This window comes from Mirounga leonina, unplaced genomic scaffold, assembly GCF_011800145.1.
Source record: "Mirounga leonina isolate KUSES-001 unplaced genomic scaffold, KU_Mleo_1.0 Mir_115, whole genome shotgun sequence".
NCBI lineage: Eukaryota > Metazoa > Chordata > Mammalia > Carnivora > Phocidae > Mirounga > Mirounga leonina.
The window spans coordinates 19,060,859-19,077,819 of NW_023270268.1; the positions used below are offsets into that span (position 1 = coordinate 19,060,859).

The window sequence follows — 16,961 nt, forward strand, 5'->3', positions numbered from 1 at the left end:
AGTGGAGGAAGAGGGCAGTTTTGGGAGAATGTAGAAATTGATAAGTACTGATCTAGTCCATCCATTTCCTTATTAGTGTTTCTCTAAACAAAAAAGAGATCATTGGTGATTTCTAAAAAGGAAAACCCCAAAATGACACTTTCTAAAAAGGTAAATTGAAGAGAATTTTCATCATAAATTAATATATACAGCAGCTTTATAATGAGATCAACTTCCAAACCAATAAATTAGAGGTTATTGTTGCAGGGACAGCAATAGAGTTTTTAACAGAAAACTTGTAGCAACGGCTAATCCCCATGTGTAGATTTATATTAATTAAGGGGCCATAAATATGCATAGGGAAATGCTAAGGAGAAGCAGGTCAAAGCCAGGGCTAAACATTGAGGTCAGCGTGTCTAAATTTACACCAAGATTATAATGAGACAAACTTAACTGACAAATACACTCTGATGAGTCCCATCAAATTTGAGTTTGCAGAGCAAAGAGTCTCAAATGAAAATTAAATACTTAATCTTTAAAGGACAGTTGATTTAAGAGAAATTTAATAAGCACGTATTATTTTTATGAGAAAAACTGGAGTTATTTCCATTTTGAAAAAAAGAAAACTCAATACTGAGACATTATCAAGGAGTACATCTAGACCCTTTTTTCACCTTTAAGATATCCTTGCTCCACCATGAAAACTATGAATATGCAACATAGCCAAAGTTCCCCAAATGCAACTCCCATATATAAATCAATGGCTTCTTTGTCTAGTATGATAACTGCAACTTTAAATCACCTTTCCAGAGAATTAAACAAACAAGCAAATGAAAACCTCCCCCAAACAGTAACCTGTCACTTATAAACTTTCACCAAGTTGGACACAGACTATTTTTAATTCAGATGTGATAAATCCCAACTTGAACCTATCCACAATACTCTGAATGTGAATCCACTGAAAGGATGCATTTTCTGCAGGAATGGAACCATTCCGAATAAGGCTAATATTAAAATATACCAGCCCTATCAGACCCTTGCCTAGATAAAAATGTATACATTTCTCAGATAGAGAATCCTCCTAGAGAAGACCAGGGGTGGCCGGCACTCTTATGTGCCTTTCCCCCCGTGAAACAGGATTATTAATTATTCATGCACTGTAGCTGAGTGATCTTTTTGAGAGCCTTTCTTATAAAAATCTAACTCAAAGCTAGATAAACCATAAAGGCATCTCCTCTAGGTCTCCATTTGTCCTAACTTTCCTTATTTGAATTAGACTGTATATGAACATGTTTTCATCATGGGAGACAGTCTAGACAGAAAGTCAGTCACTGGAGTACAAGTGTGGCCACAATGCTCTGAATAAAAGGTTGTGCACCTCACTGATGTGAGCAGTTGCCCCATAAGGTACTACCTATACCTGCCTATAGGCACTCAGCTATATAGGTTTTTTTTTCTTTTTTTTCTTTTTAAAGATTTTATTTATTTATTTGAGAGAGAGAATGAGATAGAGAGAGCATGAGGGGAGGGGAGGGTCAGAGGGAGAAGCAGACTCCCCGCTGAGCAGGGAGCCCCATGCGGGACTCGATCCCAGGACTCCAGGATCATGACCTGAGCCGAAGGCAGTTGCTTAACCAACTGAGCCACCCAGGCGCCCAGCTATATAGGTTTTTGTAGGCTGCTCTCAGCACTTGAGTATCACAAAAAAATTTGGGGAAATGCTCTCAGAGGAAAGGCAGTTCTGAATTAGGGGGAAAATATCCTTATATTTTCAAGAAAAGATAAATTGGGGCATTCAATACTCCAGCTTATAAGTGCTTTATTTGGCAATAGGTTTCTCCACAGGATACTTAAGCAGGAAGTTCTTCAAATATATCTAAAACATTTTGATTTATGATTTTTTTTCCAGGAACACAACCTGTCGTGGAAAGAAATATGCCTGTAGTTTAAAGGAACTCCAGTGTTGCTTATTATGCAAATTCCTCACCAATACGACATGACCAAAAGTTCAACACCTATAAGGAGTATTAAGCTCCAGGATATCTTACAGGACAAATATAAGGAGTAGGAAAAAAGAAAGAAGTTATTGCTGTTGTGTAGGGATAATTAATCTGACATGTCAAAAGCATCTTCTTTTTTAAATAAGAATTATTGTGACTGTTGTTACTGGAAGCACCCTGCCCAGGCCAGATACTGAATGGAAGGCTTTTAGAAAGTAAGGAAATGTAAAGATAACTGCTTGGTAATTAAGGGTCTCAGACTCAAGACACTGGTAGGGTTACATTAATTCTTTATATTTCCATAATTATAATATTTCTCCCAAGACACAATATGATCTCAAATACCCAAATTAAAAAGGCAACATGTTATTCAATCATCCAGGTGTTTTCTCCACACAAGTAAATCCCTGGACAATTAGAACATTTATTCAATCATCCAGGTGTTTTCTCCACACAAGTAAATCCCTGGACAATTAGATGATTTTTATTATGTTGCTTTAGAACTCTCAAATTTCCATATTAAAACACTATAGTGCATTGTTATGATTTCAAATATATATTATTTAAATGCGTTGTTTAAATAATTTATTTTCATTTCTCCTTAAAAAGAAAACCAAGACTACCAGTAGCCTACTTTCCACAGCAACACATTCTGCACCCTTCAGTAACAAATATTAATAATAATTCTAATGCAGCAACCTATTCTGAAGTTTACTGTATTATCTCTTTTAAAAAGGGTTACCATGAAAGTTAGTAGTATGAAGCAATATTATCTAAGAATATTTAGTCTGTCTGAAAAAAGTCCTTGATAACCTATAAAAATACCCAAACCTTAAATAAAGGTAAGTTTTGAAGCTGACTAAGGAATACATTAGGGTTCATTATAACCATTTTCTCTATTTTATGAATGCGAAAAGCCCACTTCCTCTCTGTCTTTGGTAAAGCAGAGTCTAAAGCCATCTACTGTAAACATTTTAGTAGTATTTCCTACATGTGCTTAAACATATTAGGTCTTCACTTACTTAAAATTTCCTACAACTCATTAAAAAATTACTAACCTGGTTGACATCCTAATTATACTGAATTGGTGAGATTTTAGTGCTGTTATAGGACACACCAATCAGAATCCTACAAAGGATGAGTGGACAACTCTATTGTGATAAAAAGCAAAACAAAACAAAACAAACCCAGGAAAGATATTATATCGCCACCCTAGGGATTCATCTTCCTGCTTTAAGAATGCTGGTAGCATAGCTATTACCTGGTTCAGAGCTATTTCCTGGGTCAGAGGTAAGGAAACGAGAAAAATAAACACAAGCATGATAAACACAAAGTTGTATTTTCTTCTTTACCGAAAGGGAGCAATTTCTCCAATGCCCTTCCCCCCCTTTTAAGATTTTATTTATTTGAGAGAGAAAGTATGTGTGTGTGTGAGAGAGAGAGAGAGAGAGAGAGAGAGCGTGCACACTCACAAGCAGGGGGAGCAGCAGAGGCAGAGGGAGAAGCAGCAGGGAGACCGATGTGGGGCTCCATCCCAGGACCCCGGGATCATGACCTGAGCTGAAGGCAGATGCTTAATGACTGAGCCGCCCAGGCGCCCCTAACAGGCACATTTTGAATGCAACCCATATAACAGCAAATAAGGTATAGTTTTTACCATTTTTAAAAGAATCAAGCTACCAAGGAGATATATTTAACTAAGAAAGTAACAAAGTTTTTGTAGGTCAGCATTTTTGGACAATGATATATCAAAAAAATAATAAATAGCTAATACTCTTTTTAACCTAGACAAACTGGATGTTCAGGAAAGATACCAAACTGATTCTTATGTTAAATAAAGACTTGCCTACAAAAGAAATATCAAGGTTGATTAGGACACCTGCTTTGTCATGGAGTCATCTCTCCCCTACATCCCGAAGCCACCAATCCCTTCCTGGCAACTCTGACTCAACTTTTTACTTGTTTCACTACCTGGCAATCCAAAACCTAAACCCATACTCAGATAATTTTAGCTTTCTTTTCTCATTCTGTGTTTTCTAGAAAATCATGATACTTTGATAAAGTACCATAAAACTGGATCTTTTAGTTTACATTATTATATACTAGTATCCCTTGTAAGACAACTAAAGAGTTCCTTTCTACAGAATGACAAGGTAGGGAAACACATTTATAAATATATAGGTAACCAGAATTAAAATCTTAAAAAAAAAAAAAAGGTATCATTTATTTATTTATTTTAGACGTGGGGGAGGGGGGAGAGACCCATTAGCAAACAGGGGGAGGAGCAGAGGGGGAGGGAGAGGATTAAGCAGACTCCGCACTGAGCCTGGAGCCCAATGTGGGCTTAATCCCATGACCGTGAGATCATGACCCCAGCCGAAATCCAGAGTTGGATGCTCAACCGACTGGGCCACCCAGGCGCTCTGATACTTTGTTTTTTTTCAAACCAAATGTATGATGGTACAGAATCACTTCTGTGAAACTTCTTTAATTCACAAAAGAGAAATGTTCTTCTTCTTAATGATGTGTATTCCCTGATTTTATTCATCCTTTTAATGAATCTTGAGTTCTTCTAGGGCCTCCACACCATAGATATTCCAAGTAGATCTGAATGAGCCTATGGGAACATGTGGTGCAAGAGGGGGCAGTGTGCCAGGATTCTACAGATAATACTGAGTTAGAACCCAAAGTCCTTTACACATTTTTTTGGACTTTACTTATTCTCCTGGTTTTTAAAATACTGGGTAGATTGACTACCTCCATATAAATATAGCTTTTCTTTACATAAGGTGTCAGAGAAGTTAAAAGACTATGAATTATAGCCTATCCACATCCATATTTGGAAGTACTGATTAGAATGACTTCTGGAATTTATCAATGTGACATTTTAGAAGAGAGCCAATTCTTCACAAAGAGAACAGCTTGAAGTTAGCTTTATGTTGTACCATATATTTCTATTTCATAATTTTCTCACTTTAAAAAAAAGTCATAGGCATTAGGAGAAACCTTATGTCTATGCACCCATATCAAATGTCTTTTTTAGAAAAAATTTTTTTTGCATTTCTGCTAAGATAGCCAGCTTTGAAAACAGGTAGGCTTATCGTTTTTACAGCTTTATATGAATTTCAGTTAAAGAAATTGTTCTTTGCCAGTTCTCAAGTGTAGTAGAATAGGATGTGTAGAAGAAGCAGGCAGTAGAATCCTCTTAAAAGTCCATTTATGTACCTTTCATCAGTCTAACAGCTCACAAGTTTAGTGTAAATAATCTACACAAATATGCCTGTGTTGAAATAATTAATTCTACTTTATGGTCCCCATCACCTAGTAGTCACTATCAATTATAAAATTTTCACGTTTAGTAATACAATTTATTATACAATCATAACCAGGTCAAAGACAAACAATTAATAACAATCAAAGTTAGGTATCTGAGACAATTTATGAATAAGGATTGTATCAGTTGGTTAAAAAACAGGCAATAAGTGATATGAAACAAAGGGCTGGGACGTTGGAGAATGAGGAAGAGGCCATTCTCCGACCTTTTCCAGAACACTATAAAAGAGCCATTGGGAGCAAATTCCTCTTTCCATTTGCTCAGTCCATTTGAGAAGAATAAAGCTCTTACCAATGAAGCTGCAGCTGTGCTCACCCTCGGCTTAATCATTGTGTAAGGCTGAGGGTTAATTAGCTGCCATTCTTAGTTCTATTTGTTGTTCTAATAAAGATATGCATAAATCTAAGACCGGGAGTAACCAATACTTGATTTTCATTTGGAAGGTGCTGGGGGGTAGGGGGAAGAGCTCATCCATCTTGAGTGTTGATGTTTGTGGGTATGTTCAGAGCATTTTCATTTGACCTGGTCTGTACAGTTCTGCCTATTTGAAGAGTGGCCAAGAAAGACTTCATGGTTGTATGAAAGTAGGACCCTGATGCCCAGGCTGAACCATGAGGCAGCTTTTAGTTTAAAGGCAGATGACAGGGAAATGAAATACACAGGGCAAAGGTCAGAGCCCAAATGCTTCCCTCACAGAACAAAAGAGTCAAATTACACACCTTTTACAGATTACACTGCTGCTCATCTTTGGCAGTTAAAAAGAAATCCTTATTATGGAAAATTTCAAACATATTCAAAGGTAGACTAGTATAATGAACCCCCCCCAATGTACCCATCACTCATCATTCAACACTTACAATGGTCAATCTCATATCTTCCACATCTCTATCTACTTCTGATCTTTCTGGATTATTTTGAAGCAAATTCTAGATATCAAAGAACTCTATTTGCAAATAGTTCATTTTTCTTTAAAAGGTAAGGACATGTAAAAAAATTCATAATCAAATTTCTGTTTTATTATGCCTAAAAATTTCTGGCAATAATTCCTTAGTATCAAGTGCTCAGTTTTCAAATTTCCAATTATCTCATAAAAGTCATACATTTGGGGGCGCCTGGGTGGCTCAGTTGGTTAAGCGACTGCCTTCGGCTCAGGTCATGATCCTGGAGTCCCGGGATCGAGTCCCGCATCGGGCTCCCTGCTCGGCAGGGAGTCTGCTTCTCCCTCTGACCCTCCCCCCTCTCATGTGCTCTCTCTCATTCTCTCTCTCTCAAATAAATAAATAAAATCTTAAAAAAAAAAAAGTCATACATTTGGGGCATAATTTTTTAATGATACAGTATCAGAATTACATTCAGAATAAAAGAAGCTTCTAAACACTTCAGATAGCAACAGCAGTGGAGTAGAAAAGTAGAACTGAGATAAATAAAATAATGCCAGATGACATCCAGATTTATATACTTTTCAGAAAAAGAAAAAAAGATTAGAAGTATTTCTGAAAATTACTCTGTAAATAAAGCATCTGAAATAGGGAAACTGTTGACCTGCTTGTTTTATCTCATAATTGTCAGTGTTCTCAGGATAGTTCATTTTGTATGAGGCAAAATACCCATTTTTTTTAGGTTTGAAGACCGGAAGATAAGCATATTTTAAATAATAAAGAGACTTCATACAAAGAATGTGATAAATATCTAAGAGTTTAAAAAATAACCACAGGGGCACCTGGGTGGCTCAGTCTTGTTAAACGTCTGCCTTTGGCTCAGGTCACCGTCCCAGGGTTCTGGGATCGAGCCCCGCATCGGGCTCCCTGCTCAGCAGGAAGCCTGCTTCTCCCTCTCCCACTCCCCCTGCTTGTGTTCCCTCTCTCGCTGTGTCTCTCTCTGTCAAATAAATAAAATCTTAAAAAAAAAAATTAACCACAAAAGAGCAAAAACAAACTTCAAAAGATAAAATCAAATAGCACAGAGCTTAAATTTTGTATATGTTTGAAAAGAGAGTATTGACAAATAAGAGCATTCCATGAAAAATGGAAATCTGATTAGTACTTTTAAACTTCAGCAATTCACGGATTAAATCATGTTGACCAAGGAGGACTAAATTCCAAGAGCCTGGAAGGTTGGTCCTGGCCTTCTGAGCTTATCATCCTCTACTCCTTTCTGCTGCCACTCTGTTCCTCAGCGGTGTGACACAGCCAAACTGGTAGCCAGGTGATGTCTGACAAATAAGAGTGCCCTGGCAGGCTCAATCAACATCACTGTGAAGTGTGAACAGGCCTATAAACTCAGCAGTTGGACCTACGTAGGCCGTGGCACTGGGAACAGAATGACTATCACCAGTGCACCCGTCCACTGGCTGGTAACTGTTGGACATTTTGCCACCCGAGAGATAATCCCTCCTAGGAAATAATGCAACAGGGACTACTAATTGAAGGTTAGGCTTTTTCCAGAGTTTAAATCCAAGAGTGTCAGTGCTGAGGTGGTGGTGTTTAGAGATTATTCAATACTCTCTTCTCTCAATTAAATTCAACTGAGTAGGGATTTATCAGCCATTGAATGTATGGCTATTTGGAGTCCTAAAAACTCTGGGAAATGACATCAACAGCAGTCCATGACTGTTTACAAAGGGCTTGCACGTGTACCTCACAGGAATGCCATGGTTTAGGTAGGGCTGATGGTTATCTCTGTTTTGTATAAGAAACTGAGTCTGAGGAAAGTTAAGTGACCAGTACAAGTCACACAACTAACAGTGGAGCTGATACTAAAATCTGTAACTGCTGACTATAAACACCAAGCAGTAAGGATGTGCAGCTTCACCCTCAAACATTTAACATCTATGAATAGACCAAAAATTCTTAAAAGAGACAATGTAAATTATGAGAGAAGTATGAAGATTGATTAAAAAATCAGTTTATGGGCACCTGGGTGGCTCGGTCGGTTAAGCGACTGCCTTCGGCTCGGGTCATGATCCTGGAGTCCCGAGATCGAGTCCCGCATCGGGCTCCCTGCTCGGCAGGGAGTCTGCTTCTCCCTCTGACCCTTCCCCCTCTCATGCTCTCTCTCTCATTCTCTCTCAAATAAATAACTAAAATCTTAAAAAAAAAAATCAGTTTATGTGGGGAGAAGAGTGAGAAAACCCTTTTAAAATTGGTTAAATTTATATCCTTATGCAAAGCCTACTTCGAAACTAATAGCACTCTAATGTTAAAATAGCTCTACAGATTCAGTATAGGAAAATCTTATTTATTTGTATTCTACCCAACTTATATGTGTGATCATTGAAGATAAGGTTAGATTGAAGTTTAAGTTAAATCCGGGGGGGGAAATCTGCAGATCGGAAGTGACCCAGAAAAGAGTGTGAAGTAAATCCATCGAAAAGAATGGACATTTTAACTTGTTTAACATAAACAAGTCTTTTCAAGACTCTAAAAGTGTGAACACATGTATAGATGATGTGCCAATTAGGAAACGTTCTTATATGTGTTTAAAACATTTAGTCCCGGGGCGCCTGGGTAGCTCAGTCATTAAGCGTCTGCCTTCGGCTCAGGTCCTGATCCCAGGGTCCTGGGATTGAGCCCCGCATTGGGCTCCCTGCTTGGTGGGAAGCCTGCTTCTCCCCTCCCCCCACTCCTCCTGCTTGTGTTCTCTCTCTCGCTGTGTCTCTCTCTGTCAAATAAATAAATAAATCTTTAAAAAAAATAAAATAAAACATTTAGTCCATTGGCATGTATTTTACAAACAATATTCTATTCTTTTATCAGATGGGCTATAACTAATTGGTAAAACTTAAGGTTTTATCTTTAGGCTTATTCTTTACTTTTTCTTTATCCTTTAGGCTTATTCTTACTATCAACAGCATTATTTTCAAAATCTATTTATTTATTTGATTTTGCTTTAGCCATGGTGATTTTATTTTTATTGTTTTGCAGAATGTATCTGTAATTTTCTGAGACACAGCAAAAGAAAACTCTAATTTACTGAATAGAAATCTTTTTGATTGCTGAGAGAAGGCTTTGGTGGGATGAATGTATTAAGCGGGAATTACCTGTATAGAGAACAGTTTCCCACATATGAGCTGATTCAGAGAGATAGGCCCATTTCAACTGATTGGGAGACCAAGCAGGCCTGGCTACCACTGGGATAAGGAATGCCTCTCAGCATGGAGCTTTTTCTCTAAGTGTGAAGTTATACCTTCTTCCATGTGTAAGAAGTGAGGATATTTGGGCGCCTGGGTGGCTCAGTTGGTTAAGCGACTGCCTTCGGCTCAGGTCATGATCCTGGAGTCCCTGGATCGAGTCCCACATCGGGCTCCCTGCTCGGCAGGGAGCCTGCTTCTCCCCTCTGACCTTCCCCCCTCTCATGTGCTCTCTGTCTCTCTCATTCTCTCTGTCTCAGATAAATAAATAAAATCTTAAAAAAAAAAAAAAAAAAAGAAGTGAGGATATTCATCTAGTGCTCAGAAGTGCCTCATAAATACTACGGTCTCAAAAGTTTCTTTCTTTTCTCCCCCTAGTTTTATTGAGATATATTTGACATAAAACACCACTAAGTTTAAGGTGTAAAGCATGATGACCTCATGTCAAAAGTTTCTTGAATAAGTGACTTACTTCTCAAAATAAAATTTTCACTGAAAATACCACTCCCCTCTAAATTTCAGCAAAGCCCAGAAGTACTCTTTTGGGAGTGGGGAGGCAGATGCAGTTCCATGTCCACCATTTCCAGGAGGACTACCTGGTTTAGGCCTCATATCACACAAAAAATGTCTTTTGATGACATTACCTCTAAATGAAGTTTTACACAGTCATATAGACAAATGGGATTGAAATAGGAATGAGACAGAACACAGTATATGTCATTCAGTTTTAAATTAGTGCAGCATTACTGAACTTCACTATCTGGGGTAAAAGTAAGAAATAATTTAAAAAACATAATGATCTTGCACAATTACATTTTATTTTCCTTTTGGTTGAAGTATTTTTATATATCCTTATTTTAAAAAGTTTCTACTATTGAAAAATAACACACAGAATTTGAACGGATAATTTATAATTACAATTTATATTTTATAAACAAGCCAGGAGCCTAAAAGAGACCCTGATTCCCCTCTGTCATTTCTCTCTTGTCTAAAATTTCACTTACGCCCCGTGAACAGTTTATTCCTGAACGTGGAAGATAGAACCTCACGAAATATTAACACTACTAATTAAATACTCAAAGAAGAGTTTCTCATTGAAAACATCAATGAAAACTCTGTAGCGACCTTTGGATTTTTGTAGTTTCCAAAATAAACCCAAATATGTAAAAAATTGGCAGTTGGTCTTCTGGTTAAAAGAAGCTGGTCAAAGACACATAATCATACATCTAGGACAACAAAGAAAGTAAGAACTTTCAGCATTAAGCACACCAGCAAAAGCCACAAAGGCGTGGCCATAAACTCTCTTTAGTTTTCCTGGGAAGTTGTTATTTCCTAGTTGAGGACCATTCAGCTTTCCTGTTCTATTAGCTTGAAAGGACGCATGGTTATTAAAATGCCAACAAGGTCACGTCTGCATGGTGCTGCTTGGTTGTTATCAGATTTTAATAGCCTACATTTCTCAAATTAACATCTTCTGGTAGGCATCTAATTAAAGATTAAGCCATTCAATTTGAATTTTTATTATTATTTGGCAGCAGAATGTAACGCATTCTTTAAATGCATTTCCCAATCCAAAATGATTTTTCATTACTTTTTATCACACTATGCTTTTTCCTTCTTGGCAAATAATAGGTCTTAAAAAGACTAATGAGAAGACCCACTTAAAAAGAAAGCAGTTACACACCATGGAAATTTAAAATCAATAATAATAATAGTTATAGTAGCAGTAGTAGTGGTGGTGGCAGTAAACAATTCACTAAGGTCTGACATTTAAGTCTTGAATAGACTTGAATTCAGTATTGGACTTAAAGTCTCTTACCAGGGTTGCAATCTGTAAGAAGTGAGCAGATGGAGAGGAGAACTTTAGAAATTGTTAGGGCTGGACTCCAGTTGTCCTTTAGGATGTCCAGACAGATGACGCCTTGGCTGTTAATATTACAGTGATAGATTCTTGTTCGGAAGGTAACCTAGAAGAAAATGTAAAGTTGTTATGAACAGACATACTTTTTATTAGACAAAATAATCCAAGGGTCGCTGGTTGAACCATATACTTAAATTTTCCTCAGGAACATGAAAAAAATCAATAAACAAAATCATTATTTTAGAATTTGTTATTCTGGACACAAAGAACTAAACCCCAATGACGAAATCATGTCCTTTTGCTTTTGATGAAGAGTCTGATTACTTAACTAATGTTCTGGGGACTGAATTTGCTCTTAGTGCAATTGTAGGAATGTTCGTAAGAGAAAAACTGTGACTTCTAAAAACATTTCAAAGAAAAAATTTCAAAATAAAAAATTTCAAAGGAAACTTGTTGGAGTCCATTTGTTTTAAGGATTTTGTATATTTTAAAGTTGGAAACAGCATGGGAATACTATAAAAAAGGACATAAATATTATTTGTCATGGTTTAAAGACATGAATTAGGCATGTATGTAAATAATATACATAGTTTATAAAAATATTAGTTACAGTTTATGAGCCTTTTCCTCCTTAAATTCTGTATCTTGAATATAATATTAGCATAACCTATCTCTGTCCTATGATAGCTAGATCACCACTGCACTTTGTTTAGGTATAATTTTGAAACATGTTTATAACATTTTTAAAGAACTTCAATTCAAAAGTTAAGTCTAAATCAGTTTTATAACTCTGGTAAAACTCTGTTTTATAAAAGTCTGAGGTAAGCAATAATAAGATCTTAACACTATTTATTAATATCATGTTTATAAGTATTCTCAAAATTTAAGTTGAAATATAAAAAAAATCTTGATGTGTTAAAGAACAGTCTTCTGGGGACGCCTGGGTGGCTCAGTTGGTTAAGCGACTGCCTTCGGCTCAGGTCATGATCCTGGAGTCCCGGGATCGAGTACCTCATCGGGCTCTCTGCTCAGCAGGGAGTCTGCTTCTCCCTCTGACCCTCCCCCCTCTCATGCTCTATCTCATTCTTTCTCTCAAATAAATAAATAAAAAGAAAAAAAGAACAGTCTTCTGGTTCCCTAAGTTCAAAATGGCGATGAGCTAAAAAATGCATGGCAGATTTTGTTGCCACCTCTCCAGGGCATCCAGCATCCACTCAAACATCAGATTTACTTAATTTATAAAATCAAGACTCAGAAAGGACAGACAGATCTCGTCTTCTACAATTAGTGAACAACACAGTACCATTCTCAGGCTAGATTAATACTCCTAATAAGAACTACCCTTCTAGGGCACCTAGGTGGCTCAGTCGGTTAAGTGTCTGTCTTCAACTCAGGTCATGATCTCAGGGTCCTGGGATTGAGCCCATGTCTGGCTCCCTACTCAGCAGGTCAGTGGGGAGTCTGCTTCTTCCTCTGCCCCTCCCCCTCTCATGCTCATGCTCATTCTCTCTCTCTCAAGTAAATAAATAAAATCTAAAAAAAAAAAGCCCTTTTAGGAACATGCCAGACCTTACAGATAACTTCAACATTCCTTCTACACAAAGACATTCCAAACACCTAGCAATGACGAAGAAAATATAACATTAAAAAAAAAAAAGCATAGCTGAATTTGCACAGAGAATCCCCAGAGGGCAGAATTGAAAACCCAAAATTACAGTAAGTACATGAGCTGACAGTGTAGCTACCAGGGGGGGACCTACGGAAGAGAGAGGGGGGGAAGGATAGTAGCCAGTCTGGATAAAATGGAGGCTTGGGTTTTGATGCCCTCATGGAGAAAGGTGAAACCTTAGGTCTACGTGTGGCAAGAGGCTGGAATTGAGAGCCCTTACATAGATTAGGACACTTGAGCAGCTAGTCTTTTAGTAAATGGAGGGACTTGAAAAGATAATGCCTTCTGGGAGAGATAGCAAAGACACTTGCTGGAGAAAGCCTAGGCTCTGAAGTGAGGAGAAAAATGTTTCCCCTGAATTCTAAATCCTGGGCGTATGTACTATGCAAATACCAATTGAAAAAGAGCTTAAATGGCTATATTACTATCAGATCAATATATATATATATATATATATGTTTAAGGCAAAATGAATAAAGATAATTGCTGCATTATGATAAAATGAACAATTCATCAGAAAAATACAACAATTCTGAATCTGTTGTACTTAAAAAGATAGCCAAAAATATAAAAAGTGAAACTTAGCAGAATTATAAGGAGAAAATGACACATCTACAATCAGAGGGACATTTTGCTGCAGTAACTGAAGTCATGCAGACCAAAACGTAATAAGGATACTGAAAATAGGAACAACCAAATTAACAAAATGAAGGGATTGAACGAAGATGAAATTCCACACTCAACAAAGAATATATATTCTTTTCCAAGCACATAAGAAACGTTTATAAAAAACTGATCACATGCTATGCCACAGAGGAAGCTTAACATATTTCAAAGAATTATTAAGACCACAAAGATTCTCCATCAAGTGTTTGGGAAACTGAAAAACACATTTTTCAAATAATTCTTGGATCAAAGAAAAAAAAATCAGCTACATTTATAACTGAATGACAATTGCCAATACCAAACTTTGTGATTTGGCTAAAACAGTTGTCAAAAAGAAATCTATAGTTTCAAATACATAAAGTAGAAAGGAGGAAAGACATTTAATGAGTATTTAAGGAAAGAAAAAGAACAGAGTTAATCCCATAAAAGTAGAAAGAAATACATGAGCAGAATTTAATGAAATGGAGAATACCTAGTAATATTAAAATTCTGCAGAGAGGTCTGAGTGCCTGTTCCTTTAAGTGCTACATGAAAAGACAAAATATTTTTATGACCCAATGTAAATGATGAGTGGCTTTTATATACAATATACAATATATACAATACAACATTATATACAATGTTTTAAAAACCTATCAGATATATCAGCTATTCGGAGCTAGTTAATCCTCAAAACAACTCAGAGGTAAGTAGTATTATTGTACCTACTTTTAAAATAAAGAAACTGTAACTCTGTGAGGTGATGGATGTTAACTAAACTTATTGTGGTAATCATTTTGCAATACATACAGAAATCATTACGTTGCGTACCTAAAATAAATAGTGTTCTATGCCAATTATATCTCAATAAAATGGCAGAAAAAAAATAAATGAAGGCACCGAGGGGTTAAAGAACTGGCATGTGGTTGCACAGTTGGTAAGTGGAGGAGCCAGAATTTGAACACAGCTTTGTTGACCCAAAGCCTCATACTCTCCTACTTAGCCTCAATGCCTGGTTTTTTTTTTTTTTTACTTTTAATTTTGAGATAATTATAGATTCATACTGTGTTGTAAGAATAATACCGATGGATCATATATGTTCCTCCATCCACTTTCCCCCAGTGGTAACATCCTGCAGAACTGTAATATGGTATCACAGGAAACTCACACTGATACAGTCCGCTGACCTTTTCCACTTATCACCAGTTTTATATGCACTCATGTACACCTGTTTCTATGCAATTTTATCAGATGTAGATCTGTATGATCACAATTACAGCCAAGATACAGAACAGTTCCTTCACAAACATCCTCTGTGCTACCATTTAACTGGTGCAGTCACCTTCCCACTTTCCTCCCTTGATTCTTGACAAACCACTACTCTCCGCTTCATCTCTATGATTGTCATTTCAAGAATGTTATAAAAATGGAATCATATAGAATGTAATTTTTTGAAATTGGCTCTTTTTACTTGCACAATTCCCTTGAGATCCATCTAAGTTGTTGCATTATCAAAAGTTTGTTCCTTCTTATTGCTGGGTAGTATTCCATGGTATGATGTACCAGTTTGTTGAACCATTTACTGTTGAAGGACAAATGGACTGTTTCCAGTTTTTAGCTATCACAAATAAAGCTGCCATGAACATGTGTGTGTGTGTGTGTGTGAACTTTAGTTTTCATTTCTGAGATAAATGCCCAAAAATGTAATTGTTGGGTTGTATGATAAGCTTATATTTAGTTTTATAAGAAACTGCCATAATTTTTTCCAGAGCAACTGAACTATTTTACATTGCCACCAGCAGAGTGATCAGTTTCTCTGCATCCTTGCCAGCATTTAGTTTACTGTGCTTTATTTTAGCCATTCTGATTGGATGTAGTGGTTGGTAACACACTGTGGTTTTAATTTGCATTTTCCTAATTGCTAATGATGTTGAACACTTTTTCATGTGCTTATTTACTATCTGGATACCCTCTTTCTTAAAAAAGGATGTTCATGTCTTTTGCCCATTTTCTAATTAGATTGTTTTTTATTGTTGACTATTTTAAGTGGAGATACTTCATTAAAAGTGAAGTATAGTTGGATGAAAAATAAAGCATGAGTTTGCAAAGAATCTTGTGGATTTTTTGGACAGAGAAGGCTTTACACTTTAATGTTTTATAATACCGATTAAAGGATCTACTTTGGTGATGTTTGTTAACTTTTGTCCCAACAGGTGTTCATAAATAAACCATACTGAATCAAACAGGTAGTTCGATTATTCCTATATTTTAATGTTCTAGGCTCCCACAAATAGTACTTATGTATTTTTTTAATTTGTGTATGGTTGACATACAATGTTACATTTCTTTCAGGTGCACAACACAGACATTCAACATCTCTATACATTATGCTCTGCTCACCACAAGTGTAGCCACCATACAATGCTATTAAAGTATTATTGACTATATTCTCTATGCTGTACCTTTAATTCCTGTGACTTATTCATTCCATAAGTGGAGTCTGTATCTCCCACTTCCCTCCACCCATTTTGCCTATTCCTAACCCCTTTCCCTCTGTTACCATCAGTTTGTTCTCTAAAGGTCTGATTCTGCTTTTTGTTTATTCATTTGTATAGATTTTTTTTAGATTCCACACATAAGTGAAATCATATGGTATTTGTCTTTCTTTAACTTACTTCACTAAACATAATACCCTCTAGGTCCATCCACATTGTGGCAAATGGCAAGATCTCATCCTTTTTTTATGGTTAATATTCTACTGTATATATACATACTACATCTTCTTTATCCATTCACCTATTGAAGGGCTCTTGGGTTGCTTATGTCTTTTCGAATTAGTGTTTTCATTTTCTTTGGGTAAATACCCAGTAGTGGTTATTAAATCATATGGTGTTTCCATTTTTAATTTTTTGAGGAACCTCCATACTGTTTTCCACATTGGCTGATGATTAGTGATGTTGAACATCTTTCCACGTGTCTGTTGGCCATCTGTATGTCTTCTTTGGGAAAACTGTTTATTCAGGTCCTCCGCCCATATTTTAATCATATTGTCTGATTTTTTTGGTGTTGAGTTGTATAAGTGGTTGATATATTTTGGATATTAACCCTTTATGAGATATATCATTTGCAAATATCTTCTTCCATTCAGTGAGCTGCCTTTTTTTGTTGTTGTTGACGGTTTCCTTTGTTGTGCAAAAGCTTTTTATTTTGGTGTAGTCCCAACAGTTTGTTTTTGTTTCCCTTGCCTTAGGAGACATACTTAGAAAAATGTTGCTAAGGTCAACGTCAGTGAAATTACTGCTTGTGTTCTCTTCTAGGAGTTTCATGGTTTCAGGTCTTACATT

At 36.5% G+C, this 16,961-nt stretch overlaps 1 protein-coding gene across 4 annotated transcripts in view; it reads right to left on the bottom strand.

Annotated features, from left to right (window-relative positions):
- The window catches only part of UBE2E2 (ubiquitin conjugating enzyme E2 E2), a 373,227-nt gene that overhangs the window by 40,380 nt on the left and 315,886 nt on the right, over positions 1-16,961 (bottom strand). For all 4 annotated transcript variants that reach the window (XM_034993825.1, XM_034993804.1, XM_034993814.1 and 1 more), the window contains one exon: positions 11,262-11,409. In XM_034993825.1, the coding sequence (XP_034849716.1) occupies positions 11,262-11,409 (148 nt within the window). The remainder of the gene's footprint in view (positions 1-11,261; positions 11,410-16,961) is intronic.